Source organism: Aquarana catesbeiana, linkage group LG09 (assembly GCF_042186555.1).
Source record: "Aquarana catesbeiana isolate 2022-GZ linkage group LG09, ASM4218655v1, whole genome shotgun sequence".
Classification (NCBI taxonomy): domain Eukaryota; kingdom Metazoa; phylum Chordata; class Amphibia; order Anura; family Ranidae; genus Aquarana; species Aquarana catesbeiana.
In genome coordinates, this window is record NC_133332.1 from 4,871,589 (window position 1) to 4,897,164 (window position 25,576).

Below are 25,576 nucleotides of genomic sequence, written 5' to 3' on the forward strand. Positions count from 1 at the left end.
CAGCAAGTCTCCTGATACTGCAGAACTACAAGTCCCAGCATTTCCTCCAAGGACACTCCCCTAACCCCAGAGACTTGCGACTAATAAAGTGGTAATCTGCACAGTACTACTTCTCTTGTCCTGTATGTCGGGTGTAATTCTCGGTATCTGTTCTTATTCTGTATGTATGGACTCTGCACAGGGGGCAGAGCAATGCATGCTGAGACATAAGAAGGAATTGTGATCTAAACCCAAAGAGCTGGCACTTTTATTGGAATACAGAATGATAGAAATAAATCACACAATCCTCACTCTCCCGCAGACACTTTACAGCGGCGTGCGATGGCGGCTCCCGGGCGCTTACGCCATATTTAATTCCCTGTGATAGGCCCCCCCCCCGCCAGGCCCGGCCGCCGCTATCTGACTCTTAATCAGCTCGGCACAGCTGGTGACTTCTGAATACGGACATAACAAAGTTCTCTTCTTCTCCGCGGCTCTGCGCCCGCCATCTACGAAAGACAAAAAAATCCGCAATCTTCAGCTCCGCCGCGCCGCCTATTTCTCTTCCACGTGAACGCTCCGGCCGACGCACAAGAAGAGGAGGCCGGAGAGCAGCACCAGGGGGGTCCCGGCGGTGGCGAACATGAACGACCATCCGTAATAGACGCGGACGTGAGAGTCCGGCGCGCAGAGCTCAGCGCGCTCCAACAGGATGTACCGCTCCAGGTCAGCGGCGAACTCCTTCCACAGGGCGAAGAGGGCGATCAGGAGCGCTAGCAGGACACCTGCAACCACAAAACACACACGTATCAGTACGAGGGCCGCCACATTCTACTCTTCACATTTAACCCCTTCAATACTGGCCACTCCCCTCCCCCTTCCTGCACCCCCAATACTGGTTACTCCCCTCCCCCTTCCTGCCCCCAATACTGGGCACTCTCCCTCCCTTCCTGCCCCCTATACTGGGCACTCTCCTCCCCCTTCCTGCCCCCCCCAATACCAGACATTCTCCCCCTTCTTGCCCCCAATACCAGGCACTTTCCTCCCCCTTCCTGCTCAACCAATACTGGGCACTCCCCTCCCCTTTCCTGGGCCCCCAATACTGGACATTCTCCCCTCCCCCTTCCACCCCCCCAATACCGGCAATCTCCTCCCCCTTCCTGCCCCCCAATACCGGGCACTTTCTTCCCCCTTCCTGCTCCCCCAATACTGGGCACTCCCCTTTCCTGGCCCCCCAATACCGGACATTCTCCTCTCCCCCTTCCACCCCCATACCGGCACTCTCCTCCCCTTCCTGCCCCCCAAAACCGGGCACTCCCCTCCCCCTTCCTGCCCCCCCAAAACCAGGCACTCCTCTCGTCCTTCCTGGCCCCACAATACCGGACATTCTCCCTCCCCCTTCCTGCCCCCCGTAATACCGGGCACTCTCCTCCCCCTTCCTGCCCCCCCCAATACCGGGCACTCTCCTCCCCTTCCTGCCCCCCCAATACCGGACACTCACCTCCCCTTCCTACCCACCCAATACCGGGCACTCCCCTCCCCCTTCCTGCCCCCCCAATACCGGGCACTCCCCTCCCCCTTCCTGCCCCCCCAATACCGGGCACTCCCCCCCCTTCCTGACCGCCCCAATACCGGGCACTCTCCTCACTTTCCTGCCCCCCCAATACCGGGCACTCTCCTTCCCTTCCTGCCCCCCCAATACCGGGCACTCTCCTCCTCTTCCTGCCCCCCAATACTGGGCACTCCCCTCCCCCTTCCTGCCCCCCCAATACCAGGCACTCTCCTCACTCTTCTGCTCCCCCAATACTGGGCACTCTCCTCCCCTTCCTGCCCCCCCAATACCAGCACTCCCCTCCCCCTTCCTACCCCCCCCAATACCGGGCACTCTCCTCCCCTTCCTGTCCCCCCAATACCGGGCACTACCCTCCCTCTTCATACAACACTGTGCCCATATGACATTTTTATCATTTTTTATTTTTTTTACACAAATAGATTCTTTTGGTGGCATTTAACCACTTAAGGACCGAGACTTTTTTTTGACACTTGTTGTTTACAAGTTAAAATAATTTTTTTTTTTTTTGCTACAAAATTACTTCGAACCCCCAAACACCCTAGAGAATAAAATGGCGGTCGTTGGCCTTATGTCACACCGTATTTGCGTAGCGGTCTTACAAGCGCAATTATTTTGGAAAAAATAAACTTTTTTGACTTAAAAAATAAAGTTAGTCCAATTTTATTTTTTTATATTGTGTTAGATAATGTTATGCCGAGTAAATTGATACACAAGATGTCACGCTTCAGCCGAGCAAGTGGGAGGGGCCATCTTTCCCTCACTCGGCTCCAGGTCTGTCAGGGGGAAGGACGCGATCGTCTCCGCCCCTCCCGGAGGCTCTGGTAAGCGGCGGAGACGACCGGATCGTGGCGGGAGGAGGGTCACCTCTCCCGCCCCCAATGAAAGTGACCTCGCGGCGAATCTGCCGCAGACACCACTTTTACCTTAAAGAGGACCGCCTGCCCTTGCTGAAAACACCGGGGATATGGCCGCTAGCTGTTGCCATAACAACGTATTTAGAGTCCAAGAACCGACGTACAGCTATGGTGGTTTGCAGCAAGTGGTTAATCATCACCGGGGTTTGGAGGTCTCTGTGCTGAGTTTTTACATCCGCACATCTGCTACGGCCATTTCCATGTATTAGTATTCTGATGTAAGGGGGGACTCTGATGTAAGGAGGACTCTGATGGGGACCCTGATGTAAGGGGGGACTCTGATGGGGACCCTGATGTAAGGAGGACTCTGGTGGGGACCCTGATGTAAGGGGGGACTCTGATGGGGACCCTGATGTAAGGGGGCATTCTGATGGAAACCCTGATGTAAGGAGGACTCTGGTGGGGACCCTGATGTAAGGGGGGACTCTGATGGGGACCCTGATGTAAGGGGGGACTCTGATGGGGACCCTGATGTAAGGGGGGACTCTGATGGGGACCCTGATGTAAGGGGGCACTCTAATGGGGACCCTGATGTAAGGAGGATTCTGATGGGAACCCTGATGTAAGGGGGACTCTGGTGGGGACCCTGATGTAAGGGGGGACTCTGATGGGGACCCTGATGTAAGGGGGGACTCTGATGGGGACCCTGATGTAAGGGGGGACTCTGATGGGGACCCTGATGTAAGGGGGGACTCTGATGGGGACCCTGATGTAAGGGGGGACTCTGATGGGGACCCTGATGTAAGGGGGGACTCTGATGTAAGGGGGGACTCTGATGTAGGGGGGGACTCTGATTGGGACCCTGATGTAAGGGGGGACTCTGATGGGGACCCTGATGTAAGGGGGGACTCTGATGTAAGAGGGGACTCTGATGGGGACCCTGATGTAAGGGGGGACTCTGATGGTGACCCTAATGTAAGGGGGGACTCTGATGGTAACCCTAATGTAAGGGGGGACTCTGATGGGGACCCTGATGTAAGGGGGACTCTAATGTAAGGGGGGACTCTGATGGGGACCCTGATGTAAGGGGGACTCTGATGGGGACCCTGATGTAAGGCGGGACTCTGATGGGGACCCTGATGTAAGGCGGGACTCTGATGGGGACCCTGATGTAAGGGGGGACTCTGATGGGGACCCTGATGTAAGGGGGGACTCTGATGGGGACCCTGATGTAAGGGGGGACTCTGATGTAAGGGGGGACTCTGATGGGGACCCTGATGTAAGGGGGGACTCTGATGGGGACCCTGATGTAAGGGGGGACTCTGATGGGGACCCTGACGTAAGGGGGAACTCTGATGGGGACCCTGATGTAAGGGGGCATTCTGATGGGGACCCTGATGTAAGGGGGGACTCTGATGGGGACCCTGATGTAAGGGGGACTCTAATGTAAGGGGGGACTCTGATGTAAGGGGGAACTCTGATGGGGACCCTGATGTAAGGTGGGACTCTAATGGGGACCCTGATGTAAGGGGGGATTCTGATGGGGACCCTGATGTAAGGGGGGACTCTGATGGGGACCCTGATGTAAGGGGGACTCTAATGTAAGGGGGGACTCTGATGGGGACCCTGATGTAAGGGGGGACTCTGATGGGGACCCTGATGTAAGGGGGACTCTAATGTAAGGGGGGACTCTGATGGGGACCCTGATGTAAGGGGGGACTCTGATGGGGACCCTGATGTAAGGGGGGACTCTGATGTAAGGGGGGACTCTGATGGGGACCCTGATGTAAGGGGGGACTCTGATGTAAGGGGGGACTCTGATGGGGACCCTGATGTAAGGGGGGACTCTGATGTAAGGGGGGACTCTGATGGGGACCCTGATGTAAGGGGGGACCCTGATGTAAGGGGGGACTCTGATGGGGACCCTGATGTAAGGGGGGACTCTGATGTAAGGGGGGACTCTGATGGGGACCCTGATGTAAGGGGGGACTCTGATGTAAGGGGGGACTCTGATGGGGACCCTGATGTAAGGGGGGACTCTGATGTAAGGGGGGACTCTGATGGGGACCCTGATGTAAGGGGGGACTCTGATGGGGACCCTGATGTAAGGGGGACTCTAATGTAAGGGGGGACTCTGATGGGGACCCTAATGTAAGGGGGGACTCTAATGTAAGGGGGGACTCTGATGTAAGGGGGGACTCTAATGTAAGAGGGGACTCTGATGGGGACCCTGATGTAAGGGGGACTCTAATGTAAGGGGGGACTCTGATGTAAGGGGGGACTCTGATGGGGACCCTGATGGAGTTTTTTTATAATTTATTCGATGTGGTCGTCATACTCACCCCCGGAATCTATTATAATACATAGAAATGGCCACAGCAGGTATGCGGATGTAAAAACTCAGCACAGAGCTCCTCCCCCTGGAGTGACTGACCTATCAGAATCCTCTGGGTGGGTCATCCCTCCGACATCCGCCAATCACTGACAGTTCAGTTCTGGGTGGAGTCAGTGCGAGATGGAGACGATTCATTGTAATTATTATACATTTCCCAAAATGTAAATCTAAAGTTTAAAGTTTTTATTTTGTTTCATTTTTTTTTGTGTGTGGAGATTTCCCTTCACTTCCTGCCTTAGAGGCACAACAGGAAGTGAGGGGACATTCGCCAAAACAGGTGTCACCACTGGAAGATTTCCCCTCTCTTCCTGTTTCCGGTGACAACTGTTACAATTCGGGATTTCCCCCCAATAGATACATTTCACTTGGTATTAAAACTCCCGAATCTGAACAATGACCCCCCCCTCCCCCACCCCCGCACAGCTGTCCTCTTACCAGAAGTGATGAAGAATCCTCCTCCTACTTTATAGAGTTGGACGGCGGCGAAGGGCACAGCGCACACCAGCAGGAGCCCGCCCACCAGGCTGGCGGCCACAGCGAGGACGATGAACGCCGTCCAGAAGCCTCTGTACACTGCCAACCAGAAGGAGAAGATTTCATTGTCTTATTTATTTTTTTTTTTTATGCAAACTTTATTAAAATGTATACAAAGTGACATTTCGTTAAGTTCAATTGACCGCAATGCGTTGCGTGAACGGGCCCTTAATTTGTCATAAATATACACTCACCAGCCACCAGACCTTGCTAGTAGCTTGCTGTACACTCACTACTTTACATTGTAGACAAGTGTCATTTCTTCAGTGTTGCCACATGAAAAGATAGAAGAAAAGATTTTCAAAAATGTGAGGGGTGTACTTACTTTTGTGAGATACTGTGTATAGGCTTCCTATAAGTAATGGCAGTAGAGTTCCACGTGGCAGATCTGTTATTCTTCGCTAGCTAGTTGGAGCTCGTTAACTGTAATCTGTTTGGTGGCAGAAGAAACCAAAGATTCCAAGTGGTGAAGGCCTAAGGCTGAGGTTCTCAACTCCTGTCCTTGGGACCCACCAACAGGCCAGAATTGCAAGATAAGTGAAATCCATCCCAGGTGATCTCACTTGCTGCTCAGTGATTGCAGTATTCCAGTCTGCATCTCCCCCCAAGGTAATACAGAAAACCTGGCCTGTTAGTGGGTCCTAAAGGACAGGAATTGAGAACCACTGGCCTAAGGCATCTGAGCCTAGTCTTCCAGCAATGCAGTGGTGTTCTTGGGTGGGGACGGCGTTCTGTAATGGTGGTAGTGACTAGATAAAGATTGAGGGGCTTGCTCCCTCGCCAACGATCCGAGGTCTTCTAGACAGGAACACGAGTGGCAACCTTCCGGCAATGGATCCTCTGTCTCGGCCTTCTGTAGTAGCTTTCTCCACACGTCCGCACCGATGGGTAGGCACTGTAAATGATGCTGGTGACAGGATGCCCCACAGCGGGTAGCAGGACTAGGCCTCTCAGGCCTCGTGGTGGAAGTAATGTTCCGTGTGGTAGGCCTTGACCTCTCTCGCAGTCACACAGAGAGGTCCGTCTTGCGTCAGGCCTAGAAGGAAGAGAGCGTGCGCCGGCTTCTAAGCTCCTTTTATTGTCCCTCCCAGCAACCTTCAGGCCACTGCAAGGGTCCCTGGGATTTGTAGTCTTTAGGGTACTTGGATGCATAGCAGTAGATTCAAAGAGGACTATCTGCCCCATAACTCACTCCATTGGCCCACAGGTATGAGGTCACTGGCGGCATGAATAATCATGGGGACAAACAATCTTTACAACACTGGAAGGTTCTATTGATCAATTTTGGTAATCCTGTGCCAATTGTAGCCTCAGTTTCCAGTTCTTAGCTGACAGGAGTGGCACCCGGTGGGGTCTTCAGCTGCTGTAGCCCATCTGCTTCAAGGTTGGATGTGTTGTGTGTTCGGAGATGGTATTCTGCATACCTTGGGTGAAACGAGGGGTTATTGGAGTTACTGTTGTCTTTCTATCATCTGGAACCAGTCTGCCCATTCTCCTCTGACCTCAACAAGGCATTTTCCTCCACACAACTGCCGCTTGCTGGATATTTTCTCTTTTTCCCACCATTCTCCAAGAGATGCTCAGAAATACTCAGACCAGCCCCGTCTGGCACCAACAACCATGCCACGTCACTTCAATCCCCTTTTTTCCCCCCATTCTGATGCTCGGGTTTGAAGTTCAGCAAGTCATCTTCACCACGTCTAGATGTCTAAATGCATTGAGTTGCTGCCGTGCGATTGGCTGATCAGCAATTTGTGTTGCCAAGCAACTGAAGAGTCGTACCTAATAAAGTGGCCGGTGAGTGTATATGTAGCCCCATTGTCCTAAACAAAAGCTAAAAAATAGTGAACATCCGACTGGGCCATAGAGGTTGCCAACATCCCTCAAGTACAATATAAAGAGGGTACCCTAAATAAGTGGGACTTTAACGGCAACAGCAAAAAAAATGAACAATTAAAAAGATTTATTGAAATTCAAACTATACAATATACTATATAGGTTCAAAAAAGAGCACAGTATACATAATACAAAAACCACTAAAAACATTGGTGTCGATGGTAGTGATACATATGGGTTGTCCAGACGACCCGACGCGTTTCGGGACTGTAAAGGCGTCCCTTCATGATCTTTAGAACTTTTCCACAATATCTTCATGGGATAGAATGCAATGCAGCAGTCCCAAATGCCAAAAATCGCCGTCCCACTCGCCAACCATTCAAAGCAGTGACATCCGAAATAATTACCCATCAAGCACCGCTGATCACTCAGTCCTCAGAGCTCCCTGAGTAGAGAACTGGTGACTGTCGGTCACCGGCTCTCTACTCTGCCCCGCCCCCAGCTCACTGGAGTGTTGGGGGTTGTAGGGAGCATCCGACTCAGGCTCTCAGCGGCTTGCTGAGAGGCTGTGCCAGGTTTCTCGACAGTGGTGGAGCTACTGCCATAGCTACTGCCATAGCCACCCACGCGGGCGCTATGGGGCCCGCAGCCGAGTGGGGCCCGGTAAGTCGGCGTGCAAGTGACTGGAGCGTGGTGGGTGAGCCACTGAGCTGCCCGTCCACTCGGCGCTCGTACAGTCACACTGACTGCGCGAGCGGATGCAGCTGGGCGGCTCGGTGGGCAGGTGTGAGAGTGGACAGGAAGCTGCCAGCTGGGAGGCTCGTGGGTGAACTAGCCAATCAGCGGGTGGCAGAGCAGAGAGATGACATCATCTCTCACTGCCCGGTGCCCGCCCCGCATCCCGGCAGTTCCGCCCTCTCTGCTGCCTGACTCAGACTAGGACACAGGAAGTGACAATCCCCATTCTTCACCTTAGCAGGAAAGTGACAATCCACAACTTGTGGCAAGTGACATTCCGCAACTTGTGGCAAGTGACATTCCGCAACTTGTGGCAAGTGACATTCCGCAACTTGTGGCAAGTGACAATCCGCAACTTGTGGCAAGTGACAATCCGCAACTTGTGGCAAGTGACATTCCGCAACTTGTGGCAAGTGACATTCCGCAACTTGTGGCAAGTGACAATCCGCAACTTGTGGCAAGTGACAATCCGCAACTTGTGGCAAGTGACATTCCGCAACTTGTGGCAAGTGACAATCTGCAACTTTTGGCAAGTGACATTCCGCAACTTGTGGCAAGTGACATTCCGCAACTTGTGGCAAGTGACAATCCGCAACTTGTGGCAAGTGACAATCCGCAACTTGTGGCAAGTGACAATCCGCAACTTGTGGCAAGTGACAATCCGCAACTTGTGGCAAGTGACATTCCGCAACTTGTGGCAAGTGACAATCCGCAACTTGTGGCAAGTGACAATCCGCAACTTGTGGCAAGTGACATTCCGCAACTTGTGGCAAGTGACAATCCGCAACTTGTGGCAAGTGACAATCCGCAACTTGTGGCAAGTGACAATCCGCAACTTGTGGCAAGTGACATTCCGCAACTTGTGGCAAGTGACATTCCGCAACTTGTGGCAAGTGACATTCCGCAACTTGTGGCAAGTGACATTCCGCAACTTGAGGCAAGTGACATTCCGCAACTTGAGGCAAGTGACATTCCGCAACTTGTGGCAAGTGACGTGGCAAGTGGGCAATCTGCAACTTGTGGCAGGCGATGTGCAAGTGACACGCTCAGGGCTCCCACTGATTCTGCATTATGGTGAGTTGAACTATTTCATTTTCTATAACAATGTAATAATAGAAATAATGCACCTCAATCATCCTGACACCATATCAACCATGGTGCCGGGATGATTGAAGCGTCAGCATCAGCCATTTCCCAAATAAATTGCCACCAAAAAACCCATATTTTCTGGCAGTGCCCCTCCCGAGACTAGACTCTGGATCCGCCCCTGCGGTGAGGAGGAGGAATGTAAGTTTACTGTTAAGCCTCCCGGGCCCTGCGAGTCCGGCCGTGTCCCGACACACGCAGCCGCATGCAGCAGGAGCAGAGTGGGTGGGGCAGAACACTTGAACGTGCTTGTGAAGGGACATAGTTTTCGGCACTGGGCCACTGTTCATCATGGCTGTCTTATTTCTCCCCTATTTGTCTTGTATTTACACAGAAGTTTAATCAGAACAGAAATTGGTTAGAAGACATGGAGGTCAGCAATGTGTGTCCTTCAGGGGCTGCATACAGTACACTGCATACTTTATTGTTCTAAATTAATATAAGCTGTTGCCTGAGTACTGTGCCAGGTGGGTGTGATAATCTGTTGTTCAATGGCATTAGTTCATTTTTTTTTGGGGGGGGGGCTGTTTGCAGGGGGGGGGGGCCCATACAACATTTTGCTATGGGGCCCTGTGATTTCTAGTTACGCCCCTGTCTCTCGGTTGTGGTTATGGGCGGATCCCGCTTCCCATCTGCTGAAAACGGGTCACTCTGCACTCCTGTGATCCACAGGAGAAGTACAGCCAAACGAGCTTTCCCCGTACTTCTCCTTTAACCGTCCTACAATAAAACCTAAAAAAGACAAAAGTGACGGGCGCCCAATGTTCTTTCTCTGTCCTCCCATTTTAGCCATGGCCTCTGGGGGGAAATGCTAGCCCGCTCCTGGCTTCTGGGGGTGATATCCTGCAAATGGGGTGTCAGAAGGGTGCTACATATAATATATATATATATCCACCCCCCCATTGATCTTTAGAGAACTGCAAACCTCCGTTCCTCCTGGCTTCATGTTGGAAATGAGTAGCAGAGATGCATCAATCGCCCAAAAGAGCGTTATCAGGGTCGGCATAGCAGGCCACAACACTAGGGGCCAATTTTAGACAGGGGCCAACTAATATACCTCCATGTCTTTGGAAAGTGGAAGGAAGCCCAAGGAGAACATGCAAACTCCATGTAGATGTTATCCAAGGACCTTCTCGAGGCTAATCACTAAGCCACTGTGCTGCCCAGACCTTTGAAGTGAAGCCAAGCAGCCCTTCCCTGCCTCTTCTTGCAGCAGATCACTCCTATAATTATATATATATATATATATATATATATATATATATATATATATATATATACAGCTGGTGGTTCCAGCCCACATGCCAGCAGAGAGCCGCTGATTCCTCGATAATTCCTGGAGCTCTTGTAAAAGAACTCTTAGGACTCAAGACTTCTCTTATACCCTTGACCATAAATTATAAGATTTCCCATCTAACATCTGCTATGATACTCAGATGAGGATCGGGATGTTCAGGGCTACTCTGTCTAGGGGTCTATAACTCCCCTGTGGAAAAACCCTCCATCCCAGGGAATTTCCAGCTCCGATCCTCTCCCGTCCTGAAGAGGGAAGGAAGGTGGTAATAGTGTGAGTGATGCAATGGAGGATGGATACATGAGGAGCAATGATGAGATCCGGCATTGGAGGGACAGTTGTGACTGCACCCCTCAAAGCCACCCTCTACCATCGGTTCTTGGAGAAACATCTACCCGTCTATGGCAGAATATAGCACCTTCATGGCTGGTCACAGAAAGCAATAGAATGGACCTCACTAGAAACAAACTATATACCTTGTAACATCTGTATAGAGAGGAGGTACCTTCCTACAACTACAGTCAAAACACGGGCCCCTGTGGCCACAAGAGTGCAACTAAATTACAATAAGTTCCAGCAACAATGGCATCTGAAAAACAACTAATAAAGTATCAATATCACAGATCAGCCCAGACTGTATATACTCCATACCCTATATGGCCAAAAGTCAGGGGACTCCTGACCATGACACCTATACCACCTGGTTAAACATCCAATTCTAAAACTGTGTTCATTGATATTGAATTGTCTCCACCATGGCCATTATTATGGAGTCCCCTCCTCCCCCTATAGCCATTAATATGGAGTTGCTTTCCTTGCGGCCATACCATCCTCTACTGTCCTGGGAAGACTTTCCACATGATTTTGGAGTGTTTTGGGGAACTTGTGGCCATTTGTGAGGTCAGGTACTGATGTTGGATGAGAAGACCTGGCTCACCATTGGCATTTCAATTCATCCCAAAGTTGTTTAGTAGGGATGAGGTCAAGGCTCTGTTCAGGATGAGGTCAAGGCTCTGTTCAGCAAACCCGAGATCCTCCACAATTGGTCACCCCATGTCTTTATGGAGCTGGTCCTAACTGGTCACATCATGTCTTAATGGAGCTGGTCCAAACTGATCACACCATGTCTTTATGGAGCTGGTCCAAACTGGTTACCCCATGTCTTTATGGAGCTGGTCCAAACTGGTCACCCCCATGTCTTTATGGAGCTGGTCTAAACTGGTCACCCCCATGTCTTTATGGAGCTGATCCAAACTGGTTACCCCATGTCTTTATGGAGCTGGTCCTAACTGGTTACCCCATGTCTTTATGGAGCTGGTCCAAACTGATCACACCATGTCTTTATGGAGCTGGTCCAAACTGGTTACCCCATGTCTTTATGGAGCTGGTCCAAACTGGTCACCCCCAATGTCTTTATGGAGCTGGTCTAAACTGGTCACCCCCATGTCTTTATGGAGCTGGTCTAAACTGGTCAAACCATGTCTTTATGGAGCTAGTCCAAACTGGTCATGCCATGTCTTGATGAAGCTGGTCTACACTGGTCACACCATGTCTTTATGCAACTGGTCCAAACTGGTAACACCATGTCTTTATGGAGCTGGTCCAAACTGGTCACACTGTGTCTTTATAGAGCTGGTCAAACCATGTCTTTATGGAGCTAGTCCAAACTGGTCACGCTATGTCTTGAATGAAATGGTCTAAACTGGTCAAACCATGTCTTTATGGAGCTGTACTTAACTGGTCACCCCATGTCTTTATGTAGCTGGTTCTAACTGATCACCCCATGTCTTTATGTAGCTGGTCCAAACGGTTATCCCATGTCTTTAAAGAGTTTAAAACATACAAAACAGAGCCTAATGAGCATACCCAGGCTTGCAAACATAACAGTAAATAAATTGTCCAATGTCTTTATGGAGCTGGTCCAAACTGGTCACCCCCGGTCTTTATGGAGCAGGTCCAAACTGGTCAAACCATGTCTTTATGAAGCTGGTCTTAACTGGTCACCCCATGTCTTTATGTAGCTGGTTCTAACTGGTCAGATCATGTCTTTATGGAGCTGGCTTTGTACATAGGTGCCCAGTCATGCTGGAACAGAAAAGGGTCTTCACTACACTGTTACCACAAGGTTGGAAGAGCACAATTGTCTACAATGTCTTTGTATGATGGAGGATTACCAGCCCTCTTCACTGGAGACACATGAACTCCATTACTCGAGGGGGGGTCACATAATATTTGGCATATAGTGTTTTTGGTATCAGCAGAGGACACAGTATAGTATATTGCCAATCTTGGTTTGTGGTCACTTACCTGCAGTGGGGTCATAGGAGGGATGCGGGACAGGCCCCTGGGCGATGGGCATAGGGAATAGGTAGCCCTCTATGCAGTGTTTGGGGTGTGCCTGGCTGGCTGGAAGAGAACAGATAATAAAGCTGAAATGAATTGATACATGATCCAATACATGACCCTGACTGACCACACCCAGAAAGAGATTTCCTATCCCATGTCAGCTGTCTCTAGAATGGCGGAGTCTGGATACAAACCTGAGTCACAATGATTCAGTTGGACTCTTGGGTATTTATCTGGGGTGTGTATAAAGTACAGAAGATCTACGGCTCTTACTAAAATGCAGGATATTATTTATAATAAATGAGGTGATGCTGAGATAAAACCAATAACTGAGTAAACGGGTGAGATAAAATCAATAGCTGGGGTAAACTACTAAAGAACAGTGAAGTGCAATCAGGAAAACATGAAGCCCTGTATACAAATATGGCTGCTCAATATGTGCAAAATTAATTTTAAAACCTATAAGCTTGTTTAAATAATCACTGACATCGATAAGGTTGTTTACACTATGCTCGTCACATCCATGTTATATAGCTGAAGAAATTATGGGAAAGCAGCAGAAGTCCCCCTGGTATATATTGATGGTAGAGCTTCAATACAGTCTGTTCAGGATCTCTAGAGATGTGGTTTCAGATAACAAGAAACAAATTGCAAGAAGAAACCAGGCCCAGAGGTCAAAGAGGCCTCTACTTCAGATACCAGGCCCAGGGGACAAAGAGGCCTCTACTTCAGCTACCTCCTCCCCAGACACCAGGCCCAGGAAACAAAGAGGTCTCTACTTCAGCTACCTCCTCCCAAGACACCAGGCCCAGGGGGCAAACAGGCTTTTACTTCAGCCACCTCCTCCCCAGACACCAGGCCCAGGGGACAAGGAGGCCTCTACTTCAGCTACCTCCTCCACAGACACCAGAACCAGGGGACAAGGAGGCCTTTACTTCAGCTACCTCCTCCCAAGACACCAGGCCCAGGGGGCAAAGAAGCCTCTACTTCAGCTACCTCCTCCCCAGACACCAGGCCCAGGGGACATGGAGGCCTCTACTTCAGCTACCTCCTCCCCCTCCTCCCCAGACACCAAACCCAGGGAACAAAGAGGTCTCTACTTCAGCTACCTCCTCCCAAGACACCAAACCCAGGGAACAAGGAGGCCTCTACTTCAGCTACCTCCTCCCCAGACACCATGCCCACGGGGCAAGGAGGGCTCTACTTTAGCTACCTCCTCCCCAGACACCAACCCAGGAAACAAAGAGGTCTCTACTTCAGCTACCTCCTCCCCAGACACCAGGCCCAGGGGACAAGAAGGCCTCTACTTCAGCTACCTCCTCTCCAGACACCAGGCCCAGGGGACAAGGAGGCCTCTACTTCAGCTACCTCCTCTCCAGACACCAGGCCCAGGGGACAAGGAGGCCTCTACTTCAGCTACCTCCTCTCCAGACACCAGGCCTATTGGGCAAAGAGGCCTCTACTTCAGCTACCTCCTCCCCAGACACCAGACCCAGGGGACAAGAAGGCCTCTACTTCAGCTATCTCCTCCCCTTCCTCCCCAGACACCAAACCCAGGGAACAAAGAGGTCTCTACTTCAGCTACCTCCTCTCCAGACAACAGGCCCAGGGGACAAGGAGGCCTCTACTTCAGCTACCTCCTCCCAAGACACCAGGCCTATTGGGCAAAGAGGCCTCTACTTCAGTTACCTCCTCCCCAGACACCAGGCCCAGGGGACAAGGAGGCCTCTACTGCAGCTATCTCCTCCCCCTCCTCCCCAGACACCAAACCCAGGGAACAAAGAGGTCTCTACTTCAGCTACCTCCTCCCAAGACACCAGGCCCAGGGGGTAAAGAAGCCTCTATTTCAGCTACCTTCTCCCCAGACACCAGGCCCAGGGGACAAGGAGGCCTCTACTTCAGCTACCTCCTCCCAAGACACCAGGCCTATTGGGCAAAGAGGCCTCTACTTCAGCTACCTCCTCCCCAGACACCAGGCCCAGGGGACAAGGAGGCCTCTACTTCAGCTACCTCCTCCCCAGACACCAGGCCCAGGGGACAAGGAGGCCTCTACTTCAGCTACCTCCTCCCAAGACACCAGGCCTATTGGGCAAAGAGGCCTCTACTTCAGCTAACTCCTCCCCAGACACCAGGCCCAGGGGACAAGGAGGCCTCTACTGCAGCTATCTCCTCCCCCTCCTCCCCAGACACCAAACCCAGGGAACAAAGAGGTCTCTACTTCAGCTACCTCCTCCCAAGACACCAGGCCCAGGGGGTAAAGAGGCCTCTACTTCAGCTACCTCCTCCCCAGACACCAGGCCCAGGGGGGCAAAGAGGCCTTTACGGGCAAAGAGGCCTCTACTTCAGCTACCTCCTGCCCAAACACCAAACCCAGGGAACAAAGAGGCCTCTACTTCAGCTACCTCCTCCCAAGACACCAGGACCTCCAACTTAGACAGTAGGCCTAGCAGGCAAAGGATTATGCAGCACTACATAAAGAGAAGCCTGGAAGGCTAAGGACCATTCTAGAAGGCCTTCTGAATGAAATATTTATCCCCTCCCCTAGCTCAAATCATTGGCAACAAACCTCCCCATGAGATAAATATTCATAACCCATAACATTGTATCTTCTTGGAGAGCATTCCCCAGGAGCAGGCAGAAGTAATCAATGCTCTAGTCTTAATGGCAAACCAACTGATGCAGAAAAAATGATAATCAGAGCTCAGGCTGTCTACCCACTAAATCTGGAATGGGGACAATACAATTTATGACATGGTCCCTACACTCCAGTTTAAAGCATGGTCCCTACACACCAGCTTAAGGCATAGTCCCTATACTCCAGTTTAAGGCATATTCCCTACACTTTAGCTTAAGGCATGGTCCCCACACTCCAACTTAAGGCATGGTCCCCACACTCCAGTTTATGGCATGGTCCCCACACTCCAGTTTATGGCATGGTTCCCACACTCCAGCTTAAGGCATGGTCCCCACACTCCAGTTTATGGCATGGTCCCTACACTCCAGCTTATGGCATGGTCCCTACATACCAGCTTAAGGCATGGTCCTGACATGAGCAACCAGAAGGGGCAATTCATGGCCTTGGGGTACTACAGGTCAGACACTGATATCTATTCATGACATGTGGATAATCCCAGAGGAATCCGGCCCCGGATACTTTGTATGGAGTATAATGAGAAATCGGGTGACACATTTATTGACAAGGAACTGAAATAAAATTGAAACTTACTGAACCAGAAGTTCCAGATGGTCTCCTGGAATTCCTCGCCGTTGAACCAACATCTCCAGAAGAATCCCTCATGGTGGAAGTAGAGGGGCGCCGGGCCGAGGTCCATCTGGGTGTCATTCTTCAAAGAAAAGGGAATTGCTTTATATATATGTTAAGGGGAATACAAAGACATTGAATTTCAAAAGAGCCAACTTCCCTAAACTACAAACCTTGCTAGAAGGCATAAATTGGGCTAAAATCTTAGGAACAAAGAACACGGAGGAGAGATGGGTTTCTTTAAGAATATATTAAATAAGGGCATTAGCCAATGTATCCCATTGGGTAATAAATTTAAAAGAGCGAACAAAAGTCCTGGATGGCTTAACTCCAATGTAAAAATGCATATAAAAGCAAAGGAGAAGGCCTTCAAAAATTACAAGGTTGAGGGATCATCATCAGCATTCAGACTTTATAAAGAATGCAACAAGAAATGTAAGGGTGCAATTAGGATGGCTAAGATAGAACATGAAAGACACATAGCGGAGGAGAGCAAAAAAAATCCCAAGAAATTCTTTAAGTATGTAAACAGTAAAAAAGGAGGACAGACCATATTGGCCCCATAAAGAATGAGGAAGGACATCTGGTTACAAAGGATGGGGAGATGGCGAAGGTATTGAATTTACTCTTCTCAGTCTTCACGAGTGAATCGGGGGGCTTCAGTAACCAAAACTGCAGTGTTTATCCTCATGACACATCACAGGAAGCACCTCCATGGTTAACAGAGGACGGAATTAAAATTAGACTTGGGAAACTTAACATTAATAAATCACCGGGACCAGATGGCTTGCACCTGAGGGTACTTAGGGAACTCAGTCAAGTAATGGCCAGACCATTGTTTACTAAATAAATTCACACACATAGGATGGACTTGATTGTCTTATATACTACTAACTATGTAATGCGTAGGGCGTGAGTTTCTGTTGGAGAGATTTTCTTTCACTTCTTGTCCAAAAGACACAACAGGAAGCGAAAAGGAAATCTCTACAAAGTTGTCACCAGAACTAGCTTCCCCATCATAAAGATTTCCCCTCTGTTCCTGTTCTGGTGACAACTGTAACATATTGGATTTCCCGTCACTTTCCATCCCAGTGACAGTGGCGACCAGGACGATCGCAGAGAGCGATTCCCCCCTCCCCCAGCACAGACATCATTAACCACTTGCCGACCACAATTAATCTATAAACGTCGCGGTTTGCAAGTGGTTTACCGGGATCGTGGCTGAAGATATCATCATAACCCCGGCATAGTTTTTTCAGCAGGCGGCCAACTTTCTCATTAAAACCGATCCTAGCCGATCATGAGAAGCTCGCCGGTGTCTCTCGGGCTTACCGTTTCCGCCGGTTCACTCGAGAAACGATCCGACAGTGCGGCTTTCTGGTCACAGAGCAGAGGCGATCAAAGAGTAAACACTCGTTGATCACCTCTATGACCTTGGAGGACCGGAGCGACGGCATGACATCACTTCTGGCCCAGGCTGAAAAAAAAAAATATATATATATATATATATTTTTTTTTTTTTGTTTTTTTTGTTTTTTTTAAGCTAAAGTTCAAAAATTTTTGCTTTTAAAGGATAAAGGAGAGATTTTGGGGTCTTATTGACCCCCCCAGATGTCTATATAAAAAGAGGACCTGTCATCCCTTATTTCTATTACAAGGGGATGTTTACATTCTTTGTAATGGGAATAAAATTGATCAGAAAAAATTAAACAGACAGTGTAAAAATAAAAAGTAAAATAAATAATAATAAAAAAAATAAACAGACAGTGTAAAAGTAAAATGAATAATAATAACAAAATAAATAAACAGACAATGTAAAAATAAAAAATAAAATGAATAATAATAAAAAACAAATTAGACAGTGTAAAAATAAAAAGTAAAATAAATAATAATAATAAATTACAGACAGTGTAAAAATTTAAAGTAAAATAAATAATAATAAAAAATAATAAAACAGTGTAAAATTAAAAAGTAAAATAAATAATAATAAAAAACATTAAAATGACCCCCATCCCTCCGTGCTCAGGTGCAGAATCGAACACATACATCATCTGTGTTTACTCTTTTTATATCATAATCACAACAGAAACTACCCAAATGACCCTGATCAAAAGTTTACATACCCCAGTTCTTAATAGCGTGTATTGCCCCCTTTAACATCAATGACAGCTTGAAGTCTTTTGTGGTATTTGTGGATGAGGCTCTTTATCTTCTCAGATGGTAAAGCTGCCCATTCCTCTTTGTAAAAAGCCTCCAGTTCCTGTAAATTCTTGGGTTGTCTTGGATGAACTTCACGTTTGAGATCCCCCCAGAGGGGCTCAATGATATTGAGGTCAGGAGACTGAGATGGCCACTCCAGAACCTTCACTTTATTCTGCTGTAGCCAATGACAGGTGGACTTGGCCTTGTGTTTTGGATCATTGTCATGTTGGAATGTCCAAGTACGTCCCACGTGCAGCTTCCTGGCTGATGAATGCAAATGTTCCTCCAGTATTTGTTGATAACATACTGCATTCATCTTGCCAACAATTTTGACCAAATTTCCTGTGCCTTTGTAGCTCACACATCCCCAAAACATCAGCGATTCACCACCGTGTTTCACAGTAGGGATGGTGGACCTTTCATCATAGGCCTTGTTGACTCCTCTCCAAATGTAGCGTTTATGGTTGTGGACAAAAAGCTCAATTTCTGGTCTCATCACTCCAAATGACTTTGTGGCAGAAGGTTTGAGGCTTGTCTCTGTGCTGTTTGGCGTATTGTAAGTGGGATACTTTCTGACATTTGTGTAGTAATGACTTTCTTCTGGCGCTTCGACCATGCAACCCATCTTTCTTCAAGTGCCTCCTTATTGTGAATCTTGAAACAGCCACACCACGTTTTCAGAGAGTCCTGTATTTCACCTGAAGTTATTTGTGGGTTTTTCTTTGCATCCCGAACAATTTTCCTGGCAGTTGTGGCTGAAATTTTAGTTGGTCTACCTGACCGTGGTTTGGTTTCAACAGAACCCCTCATTTTCCACTTCTTGATCAGAGTTTGGACACTGCTGATTGGCATTCTCAATTCCTTGGATATCTTTTTATATCCCTTTCCTGTTTTATACAGTTCAACTACCTTTTCCCACAGATCCTTTGACAATTCTTTTGCTCTCCCCATGACTCAGAATCCAGAAACATCAGTGCAGCACTGGATGAAAGATGCAAGGGTCTGTCAGGAGTCCAGAAACTTATTGACCTTTTATACACACACTAATTACAAACAGATCACAGGTGAGGATGGTTACCTTTAATAGCCATTAAAACCCCTTTGTGTCAACTTGTGTGCATGTTATCAGGCCAAAATCACCAGGGTATGTAAACTTTTGATCAGTGTCATTTGGGTAGTTTCTGTTGTGATTATGATATAAAAAGAGTAAACACAGATGATTGATAATAAATGGCTTCAGCTAAACACTAACCATGAGTGAGAGAAAAGATTTTGTGTTATCATTCATATTCTCTGAAAAAATGGCCAAGAAATCATAAATTTTGCCAGGGTATGTAAACTTATGAGCACAAATGTACGTTAGTCACACATGCATTAGTAAACGGTGTTCGCACCACACATGTGAGGTATCACCGCGATCGTTAGAGCGAGAGCAATAATTCTAGCATTAGACTTCTACTGTAACTCTAAATTGGTAACCTACAGAGGGGTTTAAACCGTTGCCGATGGAGATTTTTATGTATCGAAGCTTGTCGCTTTATGTCCACTTCAAACCCAAATTGTTCCGTAAGTTCCCCCCAGTTGAAGGTCACCTGATCTGTATCAGATACATTGATTGATATCTTTATATAGATGAGTATGATTACTGGTCTATCTTTGTATATACGGTGCGTTGGGTGATGCATGTGTTATAACGCAGTTGTCACGTATGTGGCCGGCTTCTCTGACATCCACCAAACATAGAAACAGATCTCAGCAGAGGAACATTTTTGGGCCAAAACACACTTTTCTAAAAAGCACATTAAACCGCATCACACGGGCAGCAGAGGGGCGCTAAAAACAGGTGAATAGGGATTGGTTGCAATTATTCTGGAGTACCTCCCACCTGTGTGACACAAAATAATGATGTCATATTGTACTGTATAGGGATTGGTCAGAATTACTCCGGGGTACCTCCCACCTGTGTGACACACATTATATTATATGAGGATCGGAGATGTTAGTCTGACCTCATACAGAAGACAATGTGAACATCAGACAAGATTCCACGTTCTCGGATCATACTGATGGGGGGGGAGTGAGATCAGTGACAAATATTGCTCAGCGCGCTGGGCAATTCCCACAGTCTATAACAATGTATTATTTCCAATGAGCTGTGTACACAGGCCACACAGGGGAAGTGACATCACTACGATCTCTGCTGGGAAGTGACGTCACTGCGATCTCTGCTGGGAAGTGACGTCACTGTGATCTCTGCTAGGAAGTGACGTCACTGCGATCTCTGCTGGGAAGTGACGTCACTGCGATCTCTGCGGGGAAGTGACATCACTGCAATCTATGCGGGGAAGTGACGTCACTGCGATCTCTGCAGGGAAGTGACATCACTGCGATCTCTGCGGGGAAGTGACATCACTGCGATCTCTGCTGGGAAGTGACGTCACTGCAATCTCTGCGGGGAAGTGACGTCACTGCAATCTATCCGGGGAAGTGACGTCACTGCGATCTCTGCGGGGAAGTGACATCACTGCGATCTCTGCTGGGAAGTGACGTCACTGCGATCTCTGCTGGGAAGTGACATCACTGCGATCTCTGCTGGGAAGTAACATCACTGCCGATCTGCGGGGAAGTGACATCACTGCGATCTCTGCGGGGAAGTGACGTCACTGCAATCTCTGCGGGGAAGTGACATCACTGCAATCTATGCGGGGAAGTGACGTCACTGCGATCTCTGCGGGGAAGTGACATCACTGCTATCTCTGCTGGGAAGTGACGTCACTGCGATCTCTGCTGGGAAGTGACGTCACTGCGATCTCTGCTGGGAAGTGATGTCACTGCGATCTCTGCGGGGAAGTGACATCACTGCGATCTCTGCGGGGAAGTGACGTCACTGCAATCTCTGCGGGGAAGTGACATCACTGCAATCTATGCGGGGAAGTGACGTCACTGCGATCTCTGCGGGGAAGTGACATCACTGCTATCTCTGCTGGGAAGGGACGTCACTGCGATCTCTGCTGGGAAGTGACATCACTGCGATCTCTGCTGGGAAGTGACACCACTGCCGATCTGCGGGGAAGTGACATCACTGCAATCTATGCGGGGAAGTGACGTCACTGCGATCTCTGCAGGGAAGTGACATCACTGCGATCTCTGCGGGGAAGTGACATCACTGCGATCTCTGCTGGGAAGTGACGTCACTGCAATCTCTGCGGGGAAGTGACGTCACTGCAATCTATGCGGGGAAGTGACGTCACTGCGATCTCTGCGGGGAAGTGACATCACTGCGATCTCTGCTGGGAAGTGACGTCACTGCGATCTCTGCTGGGAAGTGACATCACTGCGATCTCTGCTGGGAAGTAACATCACTGCCGATCTGCGGGGAAGTGACATCACTGCAATCTATGCGGGGAAGTGACGTCACTGCGATCTCTGCGGGGAAGTGACATCACTGCGATCTCTGCTGGGAAGTGACATCACTGCGATCTCTGCTGGGAAGTGACATCACTGTGATCTCTCCTGGGAAGTGACATCACTGCCGATCTGCGGGGAAGTGACATCACTGCAATCTATGCGGGGAAGTGACGTCACTGTGATCTCTGCAGGGAAGTGACATCACTGCGATCTCTGCTGGGAAGTGACATCACTGCGATCTCTGCTGGGAAGTGACGTCACTGCGATCTCTGCTGGGAAGTGACATCACTGCGATCTCTGCTGGGAAGTGACGTCACTGCGATCTCTGCGGGGAAGTGACATCACTGCAATCTCGGCGGGGAAGTGATGTCACTGCAATCTATGCGGGGAAGTGACGTCACTGTGATCTCTGCTGGGAAGTGACGTCACTGCGATCTCTGCTGGGAAGTGACATCACTGCCATCTCTGCTGGGAAGTGACATCACTGCCGATCTGCGGGGAAGTGACATCACTGCGATCTCTGCTGGGAAGTGACATCACTGCGATCTCTGCTGGGAAGTGACATCACTGCGATCTCTGCTGGGAAGTGACGTCGCTGCGATCTCTGCTGGGAAGTGACATCACTGCGATCTCTGCGGGGAAGTGACATCACTGCGATCTCTGCTGGGAAGTGACGTCACTGCGATCTCTGCGGGGAAGTGACATCACTGCGATCTCTGCTGGGAAGTGACGTCACTGCGATCTCTGCTGGGAAGTGACATCACTGCCATCTCTGCGGGGAAGTGACATCACTGTGATCTCTGCGGGGAAGTGACATCACTGCCATCTCTGCTGGGAAGTGACATCGCTGCAATCTCTGCGGGGAAGTGACATCACTACGATCTCTGCTGGGAAGTGACATCACTGCGATCTCTGCGCGGGAAGTGACGTCACTGCGATCTCTGCGCGGGAAGTGACGTCACTGCAATCTTTGCGGGAAGTGACGTCACTGCGATCTCTGCGGGGAAGTGACATCACTGCGATCTCTGCGGGGAAGTGACGTCACTGCGATCTCTGCGGGGAAGTGACATCACTGCGATCTCTGCTGGGAAGTGACGTCACTGCGATCTCTGTGGGGAAGTGACATCACTGCGATCTCTGCTGGGAAGTGACATCACTGTGATCTCTGCTGGGAAGTGACATCACTGCCGATCTGTGGGGAAGTGACATCACTGCAATCTATGCGGGGAAGTGACGTCACTGTGATCTCTGCTGGGAAGTGACATCACTGCGATCTCTGCTGGGAAGTGACATCACTGCGATCTCTGCTGGGAAGTGACGTCACTGCGATCTCTGCGGGGAAGTGACATCACTGCGATCTCTGCGGGGAAGTGACATCACTGCGATCTCTGCTGGGAGGTGACGTCACTGCGATCTCTGCAGGGAAGTGACATCACTGCGATCTCTGCTGGGAAGTTACGTCATTGCGATCGTAAATTCGAAAATTCGTAAATTTGTAGATTCGAAAATTTAAAAATTCATAGATTCATAAATTCGAAAATTCGGGAATTCGAAAATTTGAAAATCTGAAATAATAATAACTATTAAATTATAAGTATTGGAATTTCCTTTCAAGTTTGGCTGTTAGTGAACAAATACGAATTTATCCGAAGTTATGAATTATCCGAAATAACAAACGCCGCATCTAAACGAATGGAACGTAACAAATTAATAATAATAAATAATAATAATAAAAACTTTTTATGAAATAGTTAAGTTATTTTTAGTTAGAAAAACCAAAAATTCGAAAGAATGACTAACTAATAATAACTTAACCATAACTAAATTATAGATATTGGAATTTCCTTTCATATTTGGCTGTTAGTGAACGTAACGAATACGAATTTATCCGAAGTTACGAATTATCCGAAATGACGAATGCCGCATCTAAACAAATGGAACAGAGCTAATTAATAATAAATAGTAATAAAAAGATTTTATTATTATTATTTATTATTATTATTAATTAGTTCCATTCCATTTGTTTAGATGCGGCATTCGTCATTTCGGATAATTCGTAACTTCGGATAAATTCGTATTCGTTACGTTCAATAACAGCCAAATTTGAAAGGAAGTTCCAATACCTAGAATTTAATAGTTAGTTATTATTTAGAATTTTCGGATTTTCGTTCTTATTTTCGGATTTTCTATTTTTTTTGGAATTTTTGGATCTTCGAATTTACGAATTTATGAAGTGACGAATTGCCATCATAACGAATGACCCAAACAAAAAAAAAAAAGCAAATAAGTAGTAAACTATAACCAAGTGTGTGACTGTCTGCTGGCCCCACTCCTTGTAGATAGCAAGAACAAGGTTTAAGTTAAATCTACAATCGATAGCGTTGTTTTTTTTTTTTTTTTGTTTTTTTTTTTGTTTTTTTTTTTTTTTCTGTCTCCCCTTTTTTTTTTTTTTTCCTCTCATCTAGGTTACTACCTATCTAAGTCCAAATATTTGCATGTTATAGCTCCTTTATCAGCACCTATATGCAACACATTTTTTTTTTTTTGCATGTTCTAAATACGCACCTAAGTGTATACATACCATAGCTTGAAGATGTATCTTTGTAATAATCTTTTTGTTACCTTTTTGTAACTGTTAAAAATTGAATAAAACTTGAAGTATAAAAAAAAAAGCAAATGAAACGAAAACAAACACATTTTTCGTCAGTGCACACGTCTACTGCTTAGATTTTTGCCTCCCCCCCTCCCCCTCATCAACACAATAATGATATAAAAAAAAAAAAAAAGATTACCCTTTCATTACACACCTAATTTTAGATTGAGTGATGTCATCACCGGGTCTCTGTGCTTCTATATGCAATGCAGGCAGATCGTGGCTGGTGGGAGGAGCCCTACATAACTTCCTGAATACATCACAGCACTGCGCCTCAGTACTCCTCTCAAGAGTCGTGATGCAATGTGGGAGGAGTTATGCAAATATCAAAATGCCTTGATAGGTGGATGGTAGTCTGGGGGAGTGGGAGTGTCCTAGGCAGGCTGCATTTGCATAGGTAACGCCCACGTGTGATGCTGTGCCTCCATGATTGAAAGAACTGAAATCCAAAGAATGAAAGGGGCGGGGCCAGGGACAGTCAGGCAGGGGGAGAGGGAGGAAAGGGCTAGATGACGCTGGACCTCCTCCAGCCAGGAAAAGAGGCGGGGCTCTACCTTCTAATGCACATGGTGAGAAGCTCACAGTGTGCGGTGAAATCAGAGGAAGCCTTTTCAGTCCAGGAGAGGAGGCGGTACACCTGTGCAAGACTGAAGGGGGAGGGGCTGGAGGGAGGAGTGAAGACGATCTGAGAAATGATACAATTTGTGACAATGTGTTTATTTGCTGTGACTTCCTGTCCTGGTGACAACCCCTCCATTTTGTGTATTGGTGTCACAGAGACAGGAAGTGAGGGAAGATGTCCCACCAATGGTGTCACAGAGACAGGAAGCGAGGGAAGATGTCCCCCCAATGGTGTCACAGAGACAGGAAGCGAGGGAAGATGTCCCCCCAATGGTGTCACAGAGACAGGAAGCGAGGGAAGATGTCGCCCCAATGGTGTCGCTGACAGAAATTGTAGATCAGATGGAAGTGGCGAGGAGGACGATGTGCGCGGTGTGACGCTCAGACTTTGTCATTCGATATTGCGTCTCTCTAGGATGAAATAGAAGCCCCTGCCCCCCTCCGATCTCTTTACCTCTCCCGGGGTGATTGGCCCCTCTCGGCCCCCACAGTTCTCAGTCGCCAGCAGCCAATAGTCCGTCCCGAACGCAACGAGGAACAGGAGGACCCCGACTCCTCCGATCAATCCGGCGATCAGTGCGGCGATCCCGACCTTCATCCTGCCAGCCAGCGAGGAGACTGAGAGACCCGAGAGGGACAGATGCTGGGGGGGCGCGGGCCGGGAACACGGGGCCGCTGCTATTTTGGGCTGCAGCTGCAACTTAATGACGGGTGTGAGTTTCTGCGAGCCGCAGA

The 25,576-nt window shown here is 48.6% G+C and overlaps 1 protein-coding gene across 1 annotated transcript; it reads right to left on the bottom strand.

Annotated features, from left to right (window-relative positions):
* Window positions 1–225: 225 nt before the first annotated feature.
* LOC141107393 (transmembrane protein 182-like) lies at window positions 226–25,576 on the bottom strand. The gene is made up of 5 exons (XM_073598096.1): window positions 25,296–25,576; window positions 15,922–16,039; window positions 12,657–12,755; window positions 5,237–5,374; window positions 226–764 (listed from the first exon to the last, which is right to left on the bottom strand). Exons 1-5 carry the CDS (start codon window positions 25,437–25,439, stop codon window positions 535–537), a joined length of 729 nt encoding a protein of 242 aa, XP_073454197.1. The 5' UTR covers window positions 25,440–25,576; the 3' UTR covers window positions 226–534.

Excerpts from the sequence above, each read along its gene's own strand:
- LOC141107393 (XM_073598096.1), bottom strand. The coding sequence starts at position 25,439 with ATGAAGGTCGGGATCGCCGCACTGATCGCCGGATTGATCGGAGGAGTC. Across the intron at positions 12,756-15,921 it reads CATCTGGAACTTCTGGTTCA|CCAGCCAGGCACACCCCAAA; the intron begins GTAAGTTTCAAT and ends GTTCTCTTCCAG. Across the intron at positions 765-5,236 it reads AGGATTCTTCATCACTTCTG|GTGTCCTGCTAGCGCTCCTG; the intron begins GTAAGAGGACAG and ends TTGTGGTTGCAG.